This window comes from Lutjanus erythropterus, chromosome 15 (genome assembly GCF_056507025.1).
Source record: "Lutjanus erythropterus isolate fLutEry1 chromosome 15, fLutEry1.hap2, whole genome shotgun sequence".
NCBI classification, from domain to species: domain Eukaryota; kingdom Metazoa; phylum Chordata; class Actinopteri; order Lutjaniformes; family Lutjanidae; genus Lutjanus; species Lutjanus erythropterus.
In genome coordinates, this window is record NC_139331.1 from 8639394 (window position 1) to 8660679 (window position 21286).

General features: G+C 39.2%; 3 protein-coding genes across 3 annotated transcripts; all 3 read right to left on the bottom strand.

The window, feature by feature from the left end:
- Nucleotides 1-198: 198 nt before the first annotated feature.
- On the bottom strand, nucleotides 199-1161 carry LOC146314036 (trace amine-associated receptor 1-like). Its single transcript, XM_084737366.1, has one exon. The coding sequence runs from the start codon at nucleotides 1159-1161 to the stop codon at nucleotides 199-201; it is 963 nt and encodes a 320-aa protein (XP_084593492.1).
- Nucleotides 1162-5009: 3848 nt separating this feature from the next.
- Nucleotides 5010-5966, bottom strand: LOC146314037 (trace amine-associated receptor 1-like). The gene has a single exon (XM_084737060.1). The coding sequence runs from the start codon at nucleotides 5964-5966 to the stop codon at nucleotides 5010-5012; it is 957 nt and encodes a 318-aa protein (XP_084593186.1).
- A 5467-nt stretch (nucleotides 5967-11433) lies between these two features.
- LOC146314038 (trace amine-associated receptor 1-like) lies at nucleotides 11434-12420 on the bottom strand. Its single transcript, XM_084737541.1, has one exon. The coding sequence runs from the start codon at nucleotides 12418-12420 to the stop codon at nucleotides 11434-11436; it is 987 nt and encodes a 328-aa protein (XP_084593667.1).
- Between the last annotated feature and the right edge of the window lie 8866 nt (nucleotides 12421-21286).

Sequence of the window (21286 nt, forward strand, 5' to 3'; positions counted from 1 at the left end):
TACCCCAAACAACTTTATCTCTGAACTATCTACTGTATTTAACCAGTCAACACACATGTACGCTATTCTAAGTGATCTGCTTTTGATAACTGTTATAGTATATTTCATTTCCATTCATTAATCCTCATGTGGAACAGTTCGGAGCACCCCCCACCCACCGGGGTGACTTTGAAACCCACCTCTTCTCTGGAGAATATGTCAAAGTAGTTTTGCGTCAGTGAAATCGCCTTGAAATATTTTTCCAGATATGATCATTCTGAAAGCTGATCTGAACCAGCTGTAAAAGAAAGCATAAATAAATGGATTGAAAACCGAATTTGTCAGTGCAAGCCAATTGAGGGTTTCAAAAACAGGGACAGGCACTGACACATGATTCAATAGCTGAGAGGAAAAACAGAGAAAGAAAGGAGTCCAACACAAAAGAAAAACTCCCATTACAATAGCCAGAGTTTTGGTGGCCTTTCTCTCCATCTTACTGACTGTTGCTCCACACTTCGTATCCTGGACGCTGCGTGCCTGGTTCTGTGCAACAAGGAAAATCTTCAGGTAGATACAGAGCATTATGATCACTGGAATATAAAATCCCAAAAGAGGCCCCATAATGTTCGCAAGTAGACCATCATTAAAACAGTTTTCCTCACATTTTTCATGTTTCGATCCTGCAATTCTAAATCCTATTGCAATTAGGACAGGAATACTCCAGCTCACAAGAATCATGATCACAACAATATGAACATTTATTTTAGTTCTGTATGTCAGAGGCCAGCACACTGCATAATATCTGTCGATAGAAATACAACATAAATTCAGAATGGAAGCTGTGCTAAGTACGACATCAAAACTGTCTCGAATTTTGCAAAATAAATCTTCATAATACAGACATGAACTTACAGAGAATTCTATACTGAATGGAAAAACTAAAACACCAACAAGCAGGTCGGCCACAGACAAAGAAAGGATGAGAGAGTTTGTAGGAGTGTGGAGCTGCTTGAAGTAAATGATGGACATTATTACAAGACAGTTTCCACATATTGTTACAAGAGACAATGCGACAAGGAAAATGTATAATAAAACACACGCTGTGGAAGGAGGATTTGTCATTATGTAAGACACATTATCTATTTCATAACAGGGATGTAAATCAGTGACTTCTGCTGCCATATTTCTGGGTCCCTGCAAATCAGTTTTCCATAAATCATTAACAATAGTTAGCAATAATTGAATATAGTAATGCTTATTTTAAAATATTTTGCCCAGCATGAATGCAGATCTACAGTAATAGTTCTCCTGATGAAAATACAGATTTTCATTTCATGTCATACCTTGTAAGCACTCAGCGTAGTTCACATATCACACATAATGAAGACTATGCCCAGTGGCACAGTCTTCATTCTTTTTTTTATCAGCCCGTCTCATTACCGTAATGAACACGTCATCCAGTCAGATGTGGGAGGTCTCATCTTGATGACGTTAGATGCCAGAGCAACTTACTGTACTACAGATGAGTTAAACTTTTATAATCTTTTTTTAAGTCCTTTCATTTTACTAAAACTGATTAGCCGTTTAGGCTTCTTTTTCCAAGGACATGAAACGGGCAGAACTACCACATATGTACATAATGTTGCTGCATAAGGGCCCGTGACCGACTACAGGCTGTACAATTGAGCCTTCAGTCATTTACAAAATAAATAAGGGCCTTACAAGATTAGTATTTGTATTTATAGTGTTTATTCAGTCAAGACAGTTTGTCTTACTGAAAAATTATTTGTTTGGAAAATTATAAACACAGATGTGAAGGTATTGCAAGATTTAGTATATCTCGTGTCTCGCCGCTTGGGCGAGACCTTGTGTATCCGCTTCAGGCGTCTTTTGGGGTCACATTTTAATGTTGCAGTTTACACTTGGATTACACCACATGAGCGGTATGGAGACATTTTGTGGGGTTTTTTGTATTGTTTTTTTACATTTTAAAACTGGTCACCATTCACTTCAATTGTACTGGATTTGGCTGTAACACTGTCTTCCGTTGAAGCTCTGGAAGTGTTTTGTGAAGTGGAGATCTTCACCCATCCTCACATCAGCACAGGGGTGAGTAGATATTGAGTGAAATTTCTTTTTTAGGTGAACTTTCGCTTTAAGGTGCATCATCCCCTGTTAATTTACAGCATTTTCATCCATGTTCAGGTGCTCTGACAGTGATGATGCTTTAATCTGTTATGGCACTCCAACACCAGATTTTGTAAAGGAGGCGGGTTTATCACTCTCTTGGCCTTGCTATTAAGACTCCTCCTCTATATCACAGCAGTGCATTTCACTGTTGTTGATCATTTTAAAGCTACATGCTTTTACTTCTTTGATTCACTGACATTACATCATATTATGTCTGATGTCTGAAAATTTTGCATTCAGGCCTGGTGCTGACTCATTACACCACTGATGTGAAACCAAAAGTCTCTCAGCCAATTTATTTTTAAATGACTTAACCCTAATCTATTTAAAATCTGACAATTGGTCCACTCTGATATGTACATCTCAGGTCATTTTAGAGTAATAGCAGCAGTTATACAGTTGTACTAGTAGTTATAGTAGCAGAAGTAGCTGTACGGGTAGTAGGGACAGTTTACACCATTGATGTGTTAGAACCAGGGGTGTAGTGGGTTAGGTAAGCTTAGTTTACCTAGCTCTTTGAAATTATGCTGTGATCTTACTCACCACCCTTGGTTACAACATTCCCTAAATGTTCTGGTTTGAGGAACAAAATTTAATAAAGTGCGACAATCTCAACAGGGAAGTGGTTTAACCCTTGTGTCAGAAAGAAACAGCTGCTGCATACATTTTTATTATGGCATGAGACAGTCCCTTCTTCAGCAGATACTGCAGAATTTGAGCAACGTGCCTATTGCACCCAGTTCTTGTGACTGAGCCCCCAGACTTGAAGGATGGTCCAGCACTGGGCTGTCAACAGTTGGGTCATTTCAGTGATTCCGAGTGGCTGTCCGACCAAGAAGACCATCAACTGCTCATGTCTCACTCTCTTTAGTGCTGGGAGAAGGGAAGGTAGGAAGCAGCTTTCTTGGCCAAGGGGTGTTTGCCAGTGCGTCTATCACCAGTGGTGTCAAGGAGAAACACAGTGGACAGTGGATGTCGTGTGGATTGGTGAAAAAGCCCACTTCTGCTTTCCTAATTTCCAAATCTGCCGCACTTAGTGAAACCTTTGATTGCCAGGGGCCTGCCCCTTGATGTGAGGTTGGCGGCCCCTCTCTCTAAAGCCCTCACAGACAACAGCCACAGATTCCCTGGCATTTTCAACAGGGGTTCTGACTGGACTATGTCCTCCCTGCTAACATGAAGAAAACCATGGTTGGTGCATGTGGGCAGCATGGCTGGTATTGTTTTAAGTTTGGTGTGTGTGTATATCACCATATCAAAATGTGTTCCTGAAGACACCTACTGTTCCTGAAAACACCCATTGTTTTGGAGGGCATCGACAGATGGTATATTTTGTCATTTAAGTTGGAGGACAACACAACGAACAGCTGTTGCAACTTGTCAAATACATATTTAATCATCCATAATTTGCAACAACAAACACAATGCAGTAGGTCTTGGCTGGCCCAACTGCATTGGCATCCCCATCTGGCATTTTGGTTCATGTACATGTCAGTTGTCTTTATTTCAAAAGAGGTGGAGCAAACCATATTAGCAATGTGTAGCTGCCTCTACTATGACCAAGAAAGGTGATCCCCCTCACCCACCACCTCTCACAAATGAGGCTGTGGTGATTAATGAATAGACTACTCTGAAATACCTGAGCCAACCACAGTGACACATGGAAACTCGAGTTCAGTGAATCGAGAAATCTTTGCCAGGAAACCTTAATGTTGAGTTTTGTTTATGACAAAAGAATCAGGTTGGCCAGTGATGGTCGTTCAAGAACAGATGTGTCTGACACATCTATTTTCAGTGCAATGTTAAAGATAATTTTCCACCAAAATACCTACAACCTCTTTCTCGTTTACACCTGCCCTCCTAGTGTGTAGCCAAAATACTACACAGACAGGCAAAGCAAACTTCAAGGCCAGGGTAATGCCAAATGCTCAGAGAGCCTCTAATTTCCAGGTTGTAGCTGTGCTTTTCCTTTCTTAGACACAAACTAATTACACAGCGCAGTAGTTCAGTTCTTTAGTTACTTTCAAGTTTCTGTCTCTGTCATATCAACACATACATATTGTATTACCATATATTATGCACATTATATAAAATATATATACAATTTTCCAATGATGGAAAAAGAAGTGAACATTTGTATTCAGGCAGGGGCAGATTGTATTGTATGTGTATATTTTTATATTGTTTTGTATACAGACTTTTGTATAAATTGTAATTTTCATGAACATTTCGTTAACACATATCATTAGTTCCCAGGCTTGGGCCTCCCTTCGGGATTTGGAACCAATACTCTACTACATCTCTTTATACATGGATACTATTCTCCATACATACTTAATCATTAAGCTTAGGTTTTAAGTTATGTATACACCCAATAATCCTTCATATCACTAACATGCAATTATCCTGCGCAATATACTATGTATTTATATTGTGGGATCAATAAATTTATCTCATCTTGTCATAGCTTGTCTTATTGTTAATTGAAGTCTAAATAGAAATGATACAGGAGCTAACAAGCTCAGAGCAGTAAGACTGAACTGTAGACATCAAGTCAAACTACAGCAAATGGTGTTAGTGTCCACCATGCAGGTGACATAATATTCCATAATAAAAAAAAAAAAAACGTTTCTGATGTAAGCTGTATGCATCAGTTCATGTGCTAACACTATTATCTCTTCGACCAAATTACACACATTTGGGCTGTTCTAAGTGATCTCATTTTGGTAACTATTATGGTGTTTTTTCATTTCCATTCGTTGAGTCTCTTGTGGAACTGTTCAGAGCTCCTGTGGGGGGGCCCATCTCCCACTTTGAATACCTCTATTTGAGAGAATATGTCAAAGCAGTTTTGAGTTTGTAAAATCGCCTTGAAATATTTTCCCAGATATGATCATTCTGAAAGCTGATCTGAACCAGCTGTAAAAGAAAGCATAAAGAAATGGATTGAGCATCGAATTTAACAGTGAAACCCAGTTGAGGGTTTCAAACACAGAAACTGGCACTGGCACAGTTCTCAAAGGCTGAAAGGAAAAACAGAGAAATAGAGGAGTGCAGCACATCAGAAAAACTCCCATAACAGTTAGAAGAGTTTTAGTAGCCTTTCTCTCCATCTTACTGACTGTTGCTCCACACTTTGCTTCCTGGATGCTGCGTGCCTGTCTCTGTGCAACAAGGAAAATCTTTAGGTAGATACAGAGCATTATGATCACTGGGAGGTAAAATGCAAAAATAATGCCCAAAATGCTTGCAATTATACTGTTAATAAAACAGTTCTCTTTGCAGTTTTCATGGTTTAATCCTGCAATTATAAAGCCAGTGGCAACTAGAACACAGACAGTCCAAATCACCAGAATCATGATCACAGTAACACGAAAATTTATTTTAGTTGTATATGTCAGAGGCTGACACACTGCATAATATCTGTCGATAGAAATACAACATAAATTCAGAACGGAAACTGTGGTCAGTATTCCATCAACATTGCTTCGTATTTCACAAAATAAATCTCGATAATATACACATGAAATGAAAGAGCGTTCCATATTGAGAGGAAAAACCAAAACCCCAACAAGCAGGTCGGCCACAGCCAAAGAAAGGACGAGCGAGTTTGTAGGAGTGTGGAGCTGCTTGAAATAAATGATGGAGATTATTACCAGAAGGTTTCCACATATTGTGACAACAGACAATGAGCCAAGAAAAATGTATAATAAAACACAAACTGTGGAAGGCCTGCTTGTCTGTATGTAAGACACATTATCTATTTCATAACAGGGATGTAAATCTTCTATTGCCATGTTTCTGCTTTCCTGCAAATCAGTTTTCTATAAAGGATTTAACAACCTTTAAAACATAAGTAATATTTATTTTAAGACATTTTTCCCTGCTTTAATGCAAAACTACAGTAATAGTTCTCGAATAGTTCGTCAAGATGAAAATACAGATTTTCACTTCATGCCATACGTTTTAAATGCTCAAGGTGCTTACATTGATGGGTGTTCATTATTCCTGTGCCATTGCGCACAGTCATCAATCTTTTTTATCAGTTCCTGTCTCATTACCATAATGAATACATTGTGTAATGGTCCAACCAGATTTAGGGTTTTTAATCTTGATGACAGTAACATACCACAGCAAGTTCATGAACTGTAAATGAGTTCAACTTTTAAAATCCTTTTTCGGGGTCCTTTCACTTTACTAAAAATATTTAACATTTATGTTGACATAGTATGATCTTTTTCAAAGGACATAAAACCAAAAGTCTCCTGAACAAATTATTTGTAAATAACCTAATCCTAATCCATTTAAGGTTTGAGAACTGGCCTGCTCTTACAGCATTAACTCTGTTACAACCAGGAGTGGAGTGAGGGGTAAATCCAAGTCAACTCATTTTATCATTTTATAGACCTTTTTGAAATAAGGCTGAGTGTTTACTCACCTATACCAACATACCAATGATCTGTTACCACCTCTGAGCATCTGACAATAAAACATAACATACACATTAGAAGCTGTAACTGTTGCAGCCAGAAAGATTCTTTAACACATGGTTAACATTATGAAATGGTCACCGTTTGGGTTCCTTTTAAGCAGAAAAGTACTTTGGTAGCTTGAGGATAAGACCACGTTTGGGGTTGCAATAACTATGTTGCATTATGAGGGCAACACTGCATTCTTGTGTTTGTTTGAGCCATCCACCCACCCCACCATCTCCATATGTGGACTTTATCCTTCTTTATATTATGTCCATAGCCCAGTGTGTTGCAGATGGGCTTACAGAGGAAAAAAGCTGAAAAGCTTGGAGCGTCTGTACATCTGCATGAGTCAAAGAGGGGCAGTGACAAATGGTCTGTATGTGACAGTTTGGGAATGAGAAGGGGCTGCGCAGCACTGATCCTGACTTCCTACCATCTCATTCTCAATATAGGTTACCTTTGTGAAGAAGTAGGGGGGTCAAACCCTACCCAGTTAATATGCACATTGAACTGTTTGGTACCATGGCCTAACCCTGGGAGTGTCAAAAAACATACAGCAAACCTCATTCCCTAAGTCCTCGTCGAGTATGGAAGAATGCAGGCATGTATTGCCCAGGGGGATGAAGTGCAATACAGCCAACACTCACACTACCTGTTCATGAGCGCTGAGTTACCCTAGTGAGTACAGACCCCAAAAAGTAACCCAAAACATATGAACAGACATGGTGTAGAACACAATGCTGCCATGTACATATCCTTGGCAGTCGCCCAACTAACAAAAGCCATTGACACCTTATGTAGAGTGTGCATGAACGGTCTCTTCCTCCCTGCATATTGACTTGGGAGGATACTCACTCTTGGAGCTGAGGAAGTGCAAGCAGCAGCAAGAGGCTCACAGGGATCCCTCACCAAAGCCTCCAACACCAATGCCAGTTCCTGTTGAGGATGAGGCACTAGAAAAATTTCACAACCTGATGATTGAACCCTTGTGTCAGAAAGAAACAGCTACCGCATACACTTTTATAGTGGCATCAGACAGATCAGCAGATATTGCAGAATTTGAGCAACATGCCTAGTGCACCCAGTTCTTGTGACCAAGCCTCCAGACTTGGAGGATGGTCCAACGCTGGGCTGGAAACAGTTGTGTCATCTAGGTGTCCCACCATTCCGAGTGGCTGTCCAACCAGGAAGACCATCAAATGCTCCTTGCTGACCCTCTTTAGCAGTGGGAGAATGAGACAAAAAGTAGGGAAGGTATGAAGCAGCCTTCTTGGAAATGGGGTGTTTGCCAGTGCGTCCACCCCCAGCGGTGTCAAGGAGAAACACAGTGGGCAGTGGATGTTGTGTGGATTGGTGAAAAGGCCCACTTCTGCTTTCCTAATTTCCAAATCGGTTGCACCACCTTGAAGTGAAACATCCCTTGTCTGCCAGGTGCCTGCCCCTTGACATGAGGCTGGTGGCTCTACTCTCCAGAGTCCTTACAGACAACAGCCACAGATTCCCTGGTATCTTTAACAGGGGTTCTGACTGGACTATGTGCTCCCTGTTGAGGTGAAGAAAACCATGGTCGGTGCATGTGGCCAGCGTGATCCAAGTACTGAGTGCTCATGTAATAATGTAAGGATGACTCCTGAGTACTGATGGGCTTCAACGTCAACATGTTGATGGGTGTTGTGGCTGGTGTGAGCCCATGGCAACATCTTTTGTTTGTAACAGTTTTCAAAGGTCCAGACAAACAATGTTGCTCTGCCAGTTGAGGCATCAGATCAGAAAACATTCTTTAGGGCATGGAAAGATGGTACATTTTGTCATTTAAGTTGGAGGACTGCACAACTTGTCAGATACATATGTAATCATCATTCATGTGCAACAACCAATGCAACGCAGTAGGTAGCCATCTCCACCTGCTATTTTGGTTCATGTATGTGCAGTAAAAGGGCTAAAAGACTGGCTGAAGTGGAGTAGAAATCGGAGAGTGTGGTGATTAATTGTTTTTTTCTTAACAGTTGTTTATATCTCAAAAGACGGTGGTGCAAGTCATACCAGCAACGAATATAGTATCAACATGTAGCTGCCCCCACTGTGACCAAGAAAGTTTACCGCTCACCATCACCACCACCACCCACAAAAGAGGGTGTGGTGATTAATGAATTCACTCTCAACCAGTTACACTACTCTGAAACAGCTGAGCCAACCACAGTGACAAAGGAAAATTATTATTCGGTGAATCAAGAAAGCTTCGCCAGGAGACACATCCACTCTCAGTGCAATGTTCAAGATACTTTTTCCACCAAAATACCTAAAACTCTCTTTGCACTGCCTCCTTAACCCTTGTACACCCCTCGGTACATTTTTTGCATTTTTCGACTAAAGATACTTAATAATTTTGACAGTGTTAATGGTCATGGGACAACGTTTTGTAAGGATATCAGTTTTCTTTTATGACATTTTAAAATTTTAATCTTGAATGTAATTATAGAACAATAATAGACTGTATAGAGAAAAAGTTCCACCTTTTACCCTTCACACATTTTTTGCACCATTGACTCCCATTAAAACATCGCTTTTTGACCCTACTATAATTTAACCATAAAATAATGTTTTATATATGACTACCTTTTCAATCTAAGCTTTTGGCTTGACTTTTTTTTTTATTATCCATCATATAATCACAATCACAGTCATTTACCACTATATGGCTGAGGGCTCCATTATATGCTGTTTCAGTGAAGCCTATTTCTGTTGCATTTCTGACTATTGCTTGGTAACAGAAAACATGAATGCAAACTAAAATGGTCTGAGTGTGTTGGTATTGATGTAAAAGTGTGGTATGAATGTGTGTATTGAGAAATTATTTTATGAGTGTGTGTGTTTGTGTGCAGGGGGATAGAAAGTCTTTTTTGCTCATCACATTTTGCACATCCCTGTCTCTCTCCCTCTCTTTCTTATTCTCACAGACCTCAGACTCACATTTTCACCCATGCAACCACTCACCCCCCACCACACACACACACACACACACACACACACACACACACACACACACACACACACACACCTGTTCAAAGCCCCCATACACACTACAGTACTTGTAAAGTAATTTGTGAGTAAGTACTTTTGTCTGAGGTCCTGCAGTTAGCTACAGACCCTTTTTTGCAACATCTTAGACGTCTCAGTGCATTTATCCTGTTTATGGCGGTGGATCCCACCTGGAATCAGAGGAAACTTTTTAGGAGGTGCCTCTTCCTTGAGGAGTCGGGGAAATCCCTGGTTGCCCCAGTGATGGCCTGAAAACGCGGCATGTCCCATACACCAGCAGCAGCCACACTGGTGGAACAGGTCCAAGGCAAAGAAAGAGAGGAAAGGGAAGAGCCAGCAGCAGAGACCGGGCCCTTGTGGAGGGTTTTGTCAATAAATAAATTTGTCAATATATTAACAAAAATGGCATTAAAAGTGTTAAAATAATTTGATAAATACATGTAAATTTAATATTTATGATCAGTATTGAAGTTGGTCAAAAGATTTAATGCATTTAAAGTGAAAAATAAAATCATATATAATATTTTTAAAGCACTTTAGGAACTGAGAATTTTTTGCATGCAGGATAAAAGATGGCATATTTTTTAATAAATGCACACGTCTCAAAAACTAACAATGCATTCAAATCAATGTTGCCGTCAATTATTGACATATCCAAGGGTGTAATAACCCAGGTGTAATTAGTATATACAAATTATTTCACATTTAGTGTATTTAAAAAATGTGTTTTTTATTCACAAATTGGCATTAAAGGTTTACAGTTATTTAAGAAATACATATAAATGTCATAGTTATGATCAGAACTGAAGTTGGTCAAAAGATTTAAAACAGCATTTTTTGTGCAAAGGGTAAATATGATTTTCTGAAGGGGTGTACAAGGGTTAAATTAAACTCTGCCTTGTTTGCACCTGTCCTCCCATCTATGCATCACATGCTTGGTGCGAAAATACCACACAGAGGCAGAGCAAATGCCAAATACTCAGAGTGCTATTTGCACTGAGAAAAATATGAAAATTAAGAGACCACTCTCACAAATGTTTCTTAAATCAGGATCTCTACATGTATGGCAGCCAGTCCATTCCAGTGTTTGTTGAATTCCAACACAAGCCTCCTCATTCTACTTAATGAGACACTGATTAGGTGATCACCTGAACCAATTCTTATTTTATGAGGAAGATTATAAAAACCGCTGCTGTGATTAAAGATTGAGATTAGCCAATATTGATTTCTGAATTCCCACAAATATTGATTTCTAAACTCTTCCTAAGTTAAAATATTAGTCTTGCGTTGTTTAAAACTGAATATGAACGTGTTTTCTTTGCATTATTCAAGGTCTGAAAACACTGCATCTGCTTTTTTGTTATTTTGACCAGTTGCCATTTTCTGCCAATAAATGCACTAAATAGCAATATTTTAATTTCAAATTTGAGAGAAATGTTGTCAGCAGTTTATAGAATAAACCAAAAATGGTCATTTTACTCAAAGACATACCTATAAAGAGTAAAACCAGAGAAACTGATCATTTTGCAGTGGTCTCTTCATTTTTTCCAGAGCTGTATATATGCATCATTGTTAAATAAAAGTCCTACCACTGCCCTCAGGCACAGGGGGTTACATGAATACATACATAGAATATGTATTTCTATTCCTAATAGGTATGTAGTGCTTCTTTGTAAATACAATCTGTTCTATTGTGTAAACATTTACTATAACATTGTTTAGAATTCCATGATCTATTTTTTGCACCCAGTCAGTGCAATTTTGAATTAGTAAAATCACCATGCAATATTTTTCCAGATATGATCATTCTGAAAGCTGATCTGAACCAGCTGTAAAAGAAAGCATAAATGAATGGATTGAGCATTGAATTAAACAGTGTAAGCCAGTTAAGAGTTTCAATCACAGGAACTGGAACTGAATCATTACTAAAGGGCACAAAGGTGATGCAAAGAAAGAAAGGAGTCCAACACAAAAGAAAAACTCCCAAGACAGTAGCCAGAGTTTTGGTGGCCTTTCTCTCCATCTTACTGACTGTTGCTCCACACTTTGTGCTCTGGATGCTGCGGGCCTGTCTCTGTGCAACAAGGAAAATCTTCAGGTAGATACAGAGCATTATGATCACTGGGAGATAAAATGATAAAATAGGTCCAATAGTGTTAGCGATCAGAACATCAATTAAACATCTTTCCTCACATTGTTCATTGTTTAAGCCTGCAATTATGACACCAATTCCAATTAAAGCAGAAACCCCCCAGCTCATCGCAATCATGATCACAACAATATGATAGTTGATTTTAGTTGTATATGTCAGAGGCTGACACACTGCATAATATCTGTCAATAGAAATGCAACATAGGTTCAGGATGGAACATGTGCTCAGTGATATATCAAAACTGCCTCGTATTTTGCAGAATAAATCCTCATGATACAGACACGAGCTGAGAGAAAATGCCATGCTGAAAGGAAAGACTATAATTCCAACGAGCATGTCAGCCACAGCCAGAGACAGAATTAGGTAGTTTGTAGGAGTGTGGAGCTGTGTGAAGTAAATGATGGAGGTTATAACAAGAAGGTTTCCACATATGGTGATAACAGCCAACAATAACAGAAAAATGTATAATAACAGACATATAATGGAAGGGTTTTTTGTCAGTATGTACTTGAAATGATCTATTTCATAGCAGGGATGTATATCAATCCCAAAGGCAGTCATGTTGACCATGACTTCTGCTTCCATGTTTTAAGGTTCCTCCAATTCAAAACAATTCTTATTATTAGAAATACAGAGAAAACTGTTGCAAATATACGTATATGAAAAATATTTTAGTCAGAAATAACATTCAGTTTCAACAATGTTCAGTTCAAAAACCTTAATTTTTCCTATCAAACCTGTTAAACCTTTCACCCTGTGCACGCATTTGTGCTGTTGTGTGTTCTTAGTCACATGTACAGCTTTGCATTAATACTCATCATTTCTCATTACCATAACTCCAGTAGGGACTGCAGAAGAGCATCAGAACTGACCGATGACTCTGTGTGTGTGTGTGTGTGCGTGCGTGCGTGCGTGCGTGCGTGCATGTGTGTGGGTATTATTATTTTCATTATACCATACTTACTAAACAGCCTAGCTATGTCATGGTTTTGGGTTTTGTTGATTTCCTTTTTTATTTTGGTAGTCTTGGTTCTTCCTCATGTGTCTAGTCTTTACTACCTGTCTTTGTTCTTTTTCCCGCTCTTTTTGATTGTCATGTGTTTCACCTGTTTGCCCACCTGTGTCTTATTACTTCTCTCTATTTAGTGCCTTTGTTCCTCTTTGTCTTTGTCAGTTCGTGGTGTTCTTGATGTCTCTCTCCCATGTTTCATCTGTGTTATTTTTCCCCTGGCTTGTTTTTTGAGTTTGCCTTTTTGGATTCTGTTTCGTTGGACCTTTGGATTTTTACCTCCCTTAACCAGTGTAAGCCTTTGTTTCTTTGTTCCTGTTTTATTTCATTAAATCTTTTTGAACTTCTCCCCACGGTCTGGTGTCATCTGCATTTGGGTCCTCCAACTTGTTAAACTACAACAAACTTGGTAAATTTTCAGATGTCTCTTTATGATTTTTTTGTCTTTCAAGGGATAGTTCACCCAAAAATGAAATTTCAGTCATTATCTACTACCCATCATTCAGATTGAAGGGCGGGCTTATTTTTTCAGTCCACAAAACACTGCTGCAGTTTCACAGGGAAACTCCCAAACAAGTTAAGAGAATTGTAACTAGTTTTCAAACAGAGAAACCAACTAAAAAGAAAGAAAAAGAAAGAAAAAAGAGTATCCATACTGCTCATGCGGGGTAAGCCAAGTTATTTGAAAACTTCACTCATTCACTTAAGATTAAGAGATTCTGCAGCTGTTTTCTTGTTAAACTCCCAAAGTGTGTTTTGTGGACTAAAAAATTAAACCCAACCTTTAATCAGTTTGACGGTGATAATAACTTAATTTTCATTTTCAGGTGAACTAACTTTCTGAGAACTGTAGTCGTCTCATCAGCAAAAAGCTAGTACCTGTTGTAATAATGAAGGTCCTGATGTGTGAAGGATGAACCTGAACACACAAACTACAGGTGTCGTTTACTCTCTCCATTACTGCAACACAAAGACCATTCATTGAGCTCACCATATATAAGACACTGTGACATCAACGGGTGATCAGTTTTATAGGAACATACACAGCTGAGTCTTGGATAATTATAACATTAAGTGGAAACCAGTTATCCATTAAGCTTTAAAAAGTGCCATTTTACCATAGTATTACAATTGTCATGACTGTGTGTCTAGATGCATATGTGAACTGAACATGAAACAAATAAAAAAAAAAAATACACTATAGTAGAAAGTGTGTAAGTGACGCTAAGTTTTTCTACTAAACTGAACAAAATAACAGACAGCATCTTGTTCCTGATAAAATAATACTGTACTTGACAATTGATGACTGAAAATGAACTGGCCATATTTATTCTGCTGAGTCAGCATAGCCTTAGCTGAACCAAGTTGGCATCTAGCTTGCCTCCTCCACTGGATCCAAGCCACAAGTACCAAGTATTTTTTGGTTCTGGCTTGAAACCAACTTTTTGGGTTCTGAACCAATTTATTTTTGGACAAAATGCTCAGAATGGTTAAAAATTAGGAACGCAAACCAGATTGTTGGTACAAAAAGCTTGTCAGTGGTATTGGTAATCATTCATGTATTGAGTCTTGTTTCAAACATGGACTGCTCTGAGAATCCATCACGTAGTGCAGGAGTTTGTCCATCCCCATGACCCTGGGAGCTGTGTTGTCAGAGGTAATATCTTTTGGTAAAGTCTCCTAAGGCAAATTGTTCCCAGGTGAGAAGTCAGACTAAGAATGATTCTCAGACCATTCAGCCACAACAGAGCTGCAGGACCTTGCCTGGAACAAGGAAAGTGTGACTCTCTCCTCAAGCCAGAGTTTGGAAGGGAGTTTGGTCCCTGTTGAAGCTGCCATGCAATGTGGGGATTGTTGCCAGGTGACATAGAGGGACCTAGGTATGCTTACCATGCTTGTAGACTGGTTTTGGTATGTGGGGTGTCACCTCAGTAGCATGGACGGAAACAGAGTTAGTGTGGGAGGTGGAGCTGTACCAATTAGACATAGTTTTACAGTGCTTGATACCAGAAAATCTCACCAAACATTGATTATCAGTTTGGTGGTTGTATCATCAAATCTGTGCCCATGTGTCTTGGAAACCTTGACTAGCCATGGGAACTCTTGAGGCAGTGGGCAAAAGCCCAGACGGGCTGCAGCTTTGGTGGTTGGCAAGGCAAAAACTAAGGTTCTCCTGATTACAGATCCTGGAATTCTCTGGGATGGAGTACATTTTCACGCTGACGCGTGACGGGGGTTAAGCGCATTGCCTTTCATTAAGGTTGCTGCGTGACCCAGCCAGACAGCGGGGGACTTTTTTGACAAACAGGTAGGCACCTGTTATTTTCAGCTGGAATTCAGAGTCGCGAGCTCCCATCAGGCAGAAGGCGTCGCTGCTGCAAATCAGTTCGATTCTCAAATCTACCGAGTTTAGCAGCAGTCTCTCACAGAAATATGTCCCCATGTAAAGGGCCCAGCAGGTTGACTTCGGCAGACCTGGTGATAAAGGCAGCTCTCTCAGTGAGCCCTTTGTTAGGGCCGTCAGCCGTCATGACAGTGTCCATAGACCCCATTGTGTCTTTGAAAAACAGACCGGTGCTGAATTGACTCTTTTTCTCTTCCCAGGGTGAAAGACCTGAGGAAGAGTGGGATTATGTTTACAATGTTCTCCAGTTGTTTGATTTCTGTCTTTTTAAAAAGAGCATCCGGTAAAACTGTTTTGAATCGTTAGGTCCAGGAGGTCCATCAACTGACTGACAACCAGCCGAGAGCATCAGTCCTCAGGAAAGTTGGTCGCGGGTTCCACATTTCCACATGATGAGGCATCACCAGCTTCAACCAATTCCAGTCGCTGGAGGTCAGTGTGACCATGCTGGTCAGAGGAATCCGTCATTCAACTGATACAGGCAGAGATCACCTGTCTCGTATTTGAATATGTAGCCCCATCATCCCTGCATCCCGTAGGGTCTTAGAGACCACTCTTCCAGCAAAGACTCAGGCGGAGGCATCTGGGTCTGGTTGAGATACACCACACTTCTCTTGGGATCCTGCATCTACGTAGGGGAATCCTGATAGATCGTTACACCCCGCTCCCTGCAACACGTCATCCTAAACTCTCCATCACCCGTGTTGGGAACCGCATAACTCGCATTCCAGCATTTTCTGCACCATGGTACGTTGCTCACCATTTTTTCTTTTTCCTGCACTTTCCATTTCAAACATTGATTTTTAAACATTCCCCGCCCTGCTTCTTCAAATTGGTCTCACATTGGTTCTTACCCACCCCCTTTTTACATCACCCTAGGGCACCTAAACTTTTTTTTTCCCACTCTTTTTGCGCACATTCCATTACATCATACTCATTGCATTATGGCCTGATGTAACCCTAATCATTACATTATCCTCATTTACATAAAAAAAACCCTATGACCTGTTGTAACCCCCACCATTACATCATCCTCATTTGCATAAAAAACCCATCCATCATTTTGACAGAAAGTGAAATATATCTCTCTTAATACTCATCAGCATTTGTCTGATTGCCATAATTCCAATCAGGAATGGGGAAACCATTTTTTTTCTTTTTGTTGAATGTTCATGGCATTCAAACAGGATGCAAAGTTGGACACTGCGTGTGTGTGCACTTCCCAGTTTCTTCAGGATGCATCAATACAATGCCACTTTAATTTCACCAAACTTTGATTCTCAGCTTTCACTTCAGTTTTCAGCAGTCTGGGCTTGAATAAACTGTTTATAAACTGTTGAAAACTCATGCCTGTTTTAGCACCAGGCCAGGTTATGATCATAATCACAAGTGACAATAAAGAAAACTGACAGCCACACACATTCAAAAAGGAATCTTTTTTAATATCAAGTTTTGGGCCATTAGGTTCATGACACTTAAAAGTGAGCAAGGGTGATAGTAACATATTATTTTAATTAATTTGCCTCTCATGCAGACACAAAAGAGAAAAGAGAACAGAAAACAAGAAAAGAGAAAACGCAACAAATTGGGAAAAACAAGGAAAATAACCAACGGCACAGCCATGGTCATTACAAGTTGACTTTTGCAACACATGTTCACACTTTGTTTTGAACTGTTGATGTTGTGATGATGAAAAAAATCTCAAATTTAAAAGTTATTCTAAAATCTAATTAAAATTTCTCTCAGTTGTGCTTGGAGCAATTTTAGGTTCCTTTAAAGGTACTGTGTTCTTATTTCTGCTCAAAAGCAATATTTGCTATCTTAAATGAATATTGTGTATCACATTACAAGAAAAAAATCTGCAGAATTCTCCAGATTTTCATCCTGTATCATCACTAAAAACTGAAAAAAAAATCAGATTACATTTGGCCCTGGATATACCATAGTTAAGCTAAGATAAGATAAGATAAGCTAAACTAAGCTAAGCTATGCTCAAAGTGGTTGTACTGCTGATCGTGTGGTTTGGCTTGAAGTCTGGGTCAATACAAGAATCCACTGTAAAGAGTGGAAAGCAAGTAGACAACCACCGTTCAATCCATACAGGAAGTAAAAACCAAAAATATTTTGTCAGGATTTGACACTTAAAAGTTGGAATTTTGCTGAAGAACTCCTATATGTTAAACCATAGTGAGCTCAGCCACATTACAAAGATAAATCACCCACATCACATAACGTACATTAACGTAACCTAACGAATTGGCAGAATATCAAGGTATCCCATGTGAAGGTCATTTATAATAACATTTCACAACACAGGGTTACACAGAGTGTGGTAGTTCCTTCATGCTATGCTCACACATAAAACAGATATACAGATAATTAATTAAATTCAGAGTAGAAGAGAATAAAATATAAAACAAAATACAACCCCAATTCCAAAAAAGCAGGGACATAATGTAAAATGTAAGTAAAAACAGAATGGAATGATTTGCAAATCATTTTTGACTTGTATTCAGTTGAAAACAGTACGAAAACAAGATATTTAATATTCAAGCTGATGAACTTTATTTTTTATTTGCATTGAATTTGATGCCTGCAACATACTTCAAAAAAGTTGCAACAGCAACAACAAAAGACTGTGAAAGTTGTGGAACACTCAAAAAATCACTGGTTAAACAGGTAAACTGGTAACAGGTGATAGGATCATTGGATAGGACTGGGATTTACGCCTGGACAGGCTCAGTTGTTCACAAGCATGGATGGGATGAGGTTCACCACTTTGTGAAAAACTGCAAACAGTCCAAGTCCTCCAAACCAAACAGATAAAAACACTGTATAAGCCTGTCAACATCTTTTGTCTTTGTAATAATGTTACTCAACTTCATCCTTTAAAGTGATAGTTCACCCAAAAATGAAATTTCGCTCAGTATCTACTGACCCCTGTGCTGATGTGAGGATGGGTGAAGATCTTCAGTTCACAAAACACTCAGCAGAAAACAGCATTGCAGCCAAATCCAGTACAATTGAAGTGAACTGTGACTAGTTTTAAAATGTAAAAAAAGAACACAAAAAACACAAAATGTCTTCATACTGCTCGTGTGATGTAAGTGTCTGTAAGCCGCAAAAAAAAAATTGACCCAAAAAGACACCATTTACACCATGTTTTTAGCCTAAATGTCAACTGTAGCCTCTCAGACCGGATGCGCGTGCACACACCTGAAGCGGGTACACAAGCTCTCACCCAAGCAGCGTGACACGGGATATACGAGATCTCGTAACACCTTCACATCTGTGTTTACATACTACCTGGAAGCTACTCAGACAACAGAGAGAGATCTGCTCAGAAATAGTGACTTGTTACGCGCACAATTCACTTCGCAAACTTTCAACAAAGAATAAAATCTTTGAGGACTTCAACATAGAAGAGGAACATCATTTCTTTGCTGCAGCCACGCCGCTTGAGCGAGAGTTTGTGTAAAGGCTTCAGCCATTCATCCACCTATCGGTTTCTCCATCTCTAATGTATAACATGCACAACTCGCAGATCTGCTGTGGCAGTGACAATGTCACGTCAGGATGTGACGATTTGGGAATGAGAACAGGCTGGGGGACCAAATTTTGGGCACTTGCTGAAATGACTGTCGTTCTTCTTGGGAGGACAGTTTTGTTTTGTAATGAACTTAACAAAAAAGTCCGAACCAGCAAAAGAAACAAAGTCAGAGAGTAGAATTATCATGACTTTGATGCAATGGATACTGATATGTGTACTGATGTGCATTTGAATGAGTTCATGAAGTGACTATGAGTCTTTGAAGTGAACAAAAGAATCATCTGAAAAATTAGTCATGATTTCCGCCTCCAGCAGGCCTGAGAAGCCACAGTGGGTGAAATAAGTTCCTTCTTAGAATGACTTTGCAAAGTAGAACTTCAGACAGTTTTCACCATAGCTTCTTTTCATTTTATTCTTGTTTGTTTTATCTGTTTTAAACTGTAACTATATTTGTAGTTTATGGCTTTAGAGTTTGATTCCCTTACCTACTTTTATTACTGTAGTGTTTATTTTTCATGATATTTTCCCCCGTTATCAGAGGTTTAATATACAAACATAGTTTTTAACATCAAAACTTTAGTGCATGTTCATCCACATACTCACTTAGGTCTTCATAATTGTGTCTCCAGCTAAATGATGTGATGCAAGAGCCTTCAATTAGAGGTGTGAATGTATGTTGTGGTTACTGGTCCCTGGGCTGCCTTTGTCACAACCACACACACACACACACACTCTCAAGCAAACACACTTCTCACCTGCATCATTTCTCACCTCTTCAACCCGGGGCCGTCATGTTTTCAAGCAATAACAAAACTAATCAAGCAAAACAAATTCATGGTCACTTAATGATGTGAATAATGGCGCAATATACCCACAGAGTCCAATTTGTTTTAAGGAACAAGGAACAAACAAGCAATTTGAGAACAGCCTCCCTATAGTCTGGGGAATATAATTTGTTTGTTCACTGACTACTCAGAAGCCAGAAGTTTTCTTCTTTGTAAATATGATGATTCAGTCTGAAAGGAATTATTCCCTCTGCATCATGGTGTTCATTTGTGACTGTACAGAAGAATAACAGCCAAATTAACAACTGTCAATGCACTTTGACATTAAACTTTTGAACACAGAAAAGTAATACACTCAAAGCACCCTTAACTCAACTTTACAACTTTTATAGATTCTGTAGTACTTTCTCACAGTGAAAAAATAAAAGTCATGTCCATTAGCATGTGTTACAAGAAAGCCCAGTGCTAAGGGTTATTTTTAATGAAAGTTTACCTGAAAGTTTTAACCTTTGAGGGACAGAGAAGTAGTCCTGTGTAACTCAGTTTGAATTATTTTTTTAAATTTGCTTTCGAGGTCAAGTGTGTAAGATTTGCAATGATTTATTAGCATAATATAGCAGAAATTGACTGTTTTAATTAGTGTATATAGGAGTCACCTTGTTTTCATTACCTCAGAATTAGCCCTATATATCTACAGAGGGCACAAGTCTTCTTCCATGGAGGCTGCCGTGTTGCACCGCCATGATTCTCCATTCTCCCAGAATGGCCACACCAACCACTGGCTCTAAATACAGCCTTTAGCGTCTTGTGCAGGTTGCAAACTGCATGCTCACAGCTAGATAAACACACAAGAATTGCTTGGTGAAGTTTGGGGGAAGTTTGTCTTCATGGTTCAAAGGAAACAAAGAGTGCAAATTTTAATAACGATAAAACATATAGCATAAGTCTAGCTTTTTTAGACATTTTAACAGGTTATCTTTCTCTACTGTTGCGCAAAAATTAGGAGTTGGTTTCACTAACTCTCCAGTCAGTTTCAAAGATAGTGCCTATAGCATAGTGGACAGTGTAAGGAGTGGATTAAATCAGTGTTTCTCTTCTCTTTAGCCTTTTACACTGTGTACCACCTCAGAAAATGTTAAGCTCTCCAAGCATCACATTCATTTTTTGCACCATTTGGTGCTAGCAGATGCTGTGGACACTCCACTGGAGCTCTCAAGTAGCCACTAGTGCTTGGTTCACTTCATTTTCAACATGGCTGCTCTAAATATTTTCCTCCTGCTGTGCACATCTCTTAGTAACAGTTCCTGTTTGGAGCCACAGTTGCAGTGTTTCTGAAGCCCTCATTTTCACTACGGTGCCATCACAGTTTAGCTCATAACGCTGGTGATCATGGATGACTTATGTGCGCACTGTGTGCATGATCATGGCTATTGTGTAAGATGATACTGATACTTATATTGCAGTATAATTGTTTCAAACTTTCTGTATTTCTTAATGTTCTTGATAACATCATGTTTTAAAATGAATTTATTTAATGTTAAAACACATATTTCTGACAGTCCTCCATGCACCACATAAGAGAGCTTGCATATCACCAGTGTTACACAGACCACAGTTTGAGAATCTAGGGATTTAACAATGGACCAGCTGTAGCATAAGCTGCAATCATTATCATGTCCAACCTGCAGTAGCATTATTTTCAA

What these genes read in the sequence shown, in the direction of transcription:
- LOC146314036 (XM_084737366.1), bottom strand. Translation starts at nt 1,161, where the DNA reads ATGGCAGCAGAAGTCACTGATTTACATCCCTGTTATGAAATAGATAAT.
- LOC146314037 (XM_084737060.1), bottom strand. Translation starts at nt 5,966, where the DNA reads ATGGCAATAGAAGATTTACATCCCTGTTATGAAATAGATAATGTGTCT.
- LOC146314038 (XM_084737541.1), bottom strand. Translation starts at nt 12,420, where the DNA reads ATGGAAGCAGAAGTCATGGTCAACATGACTGCCTTTGGGATTGATATA.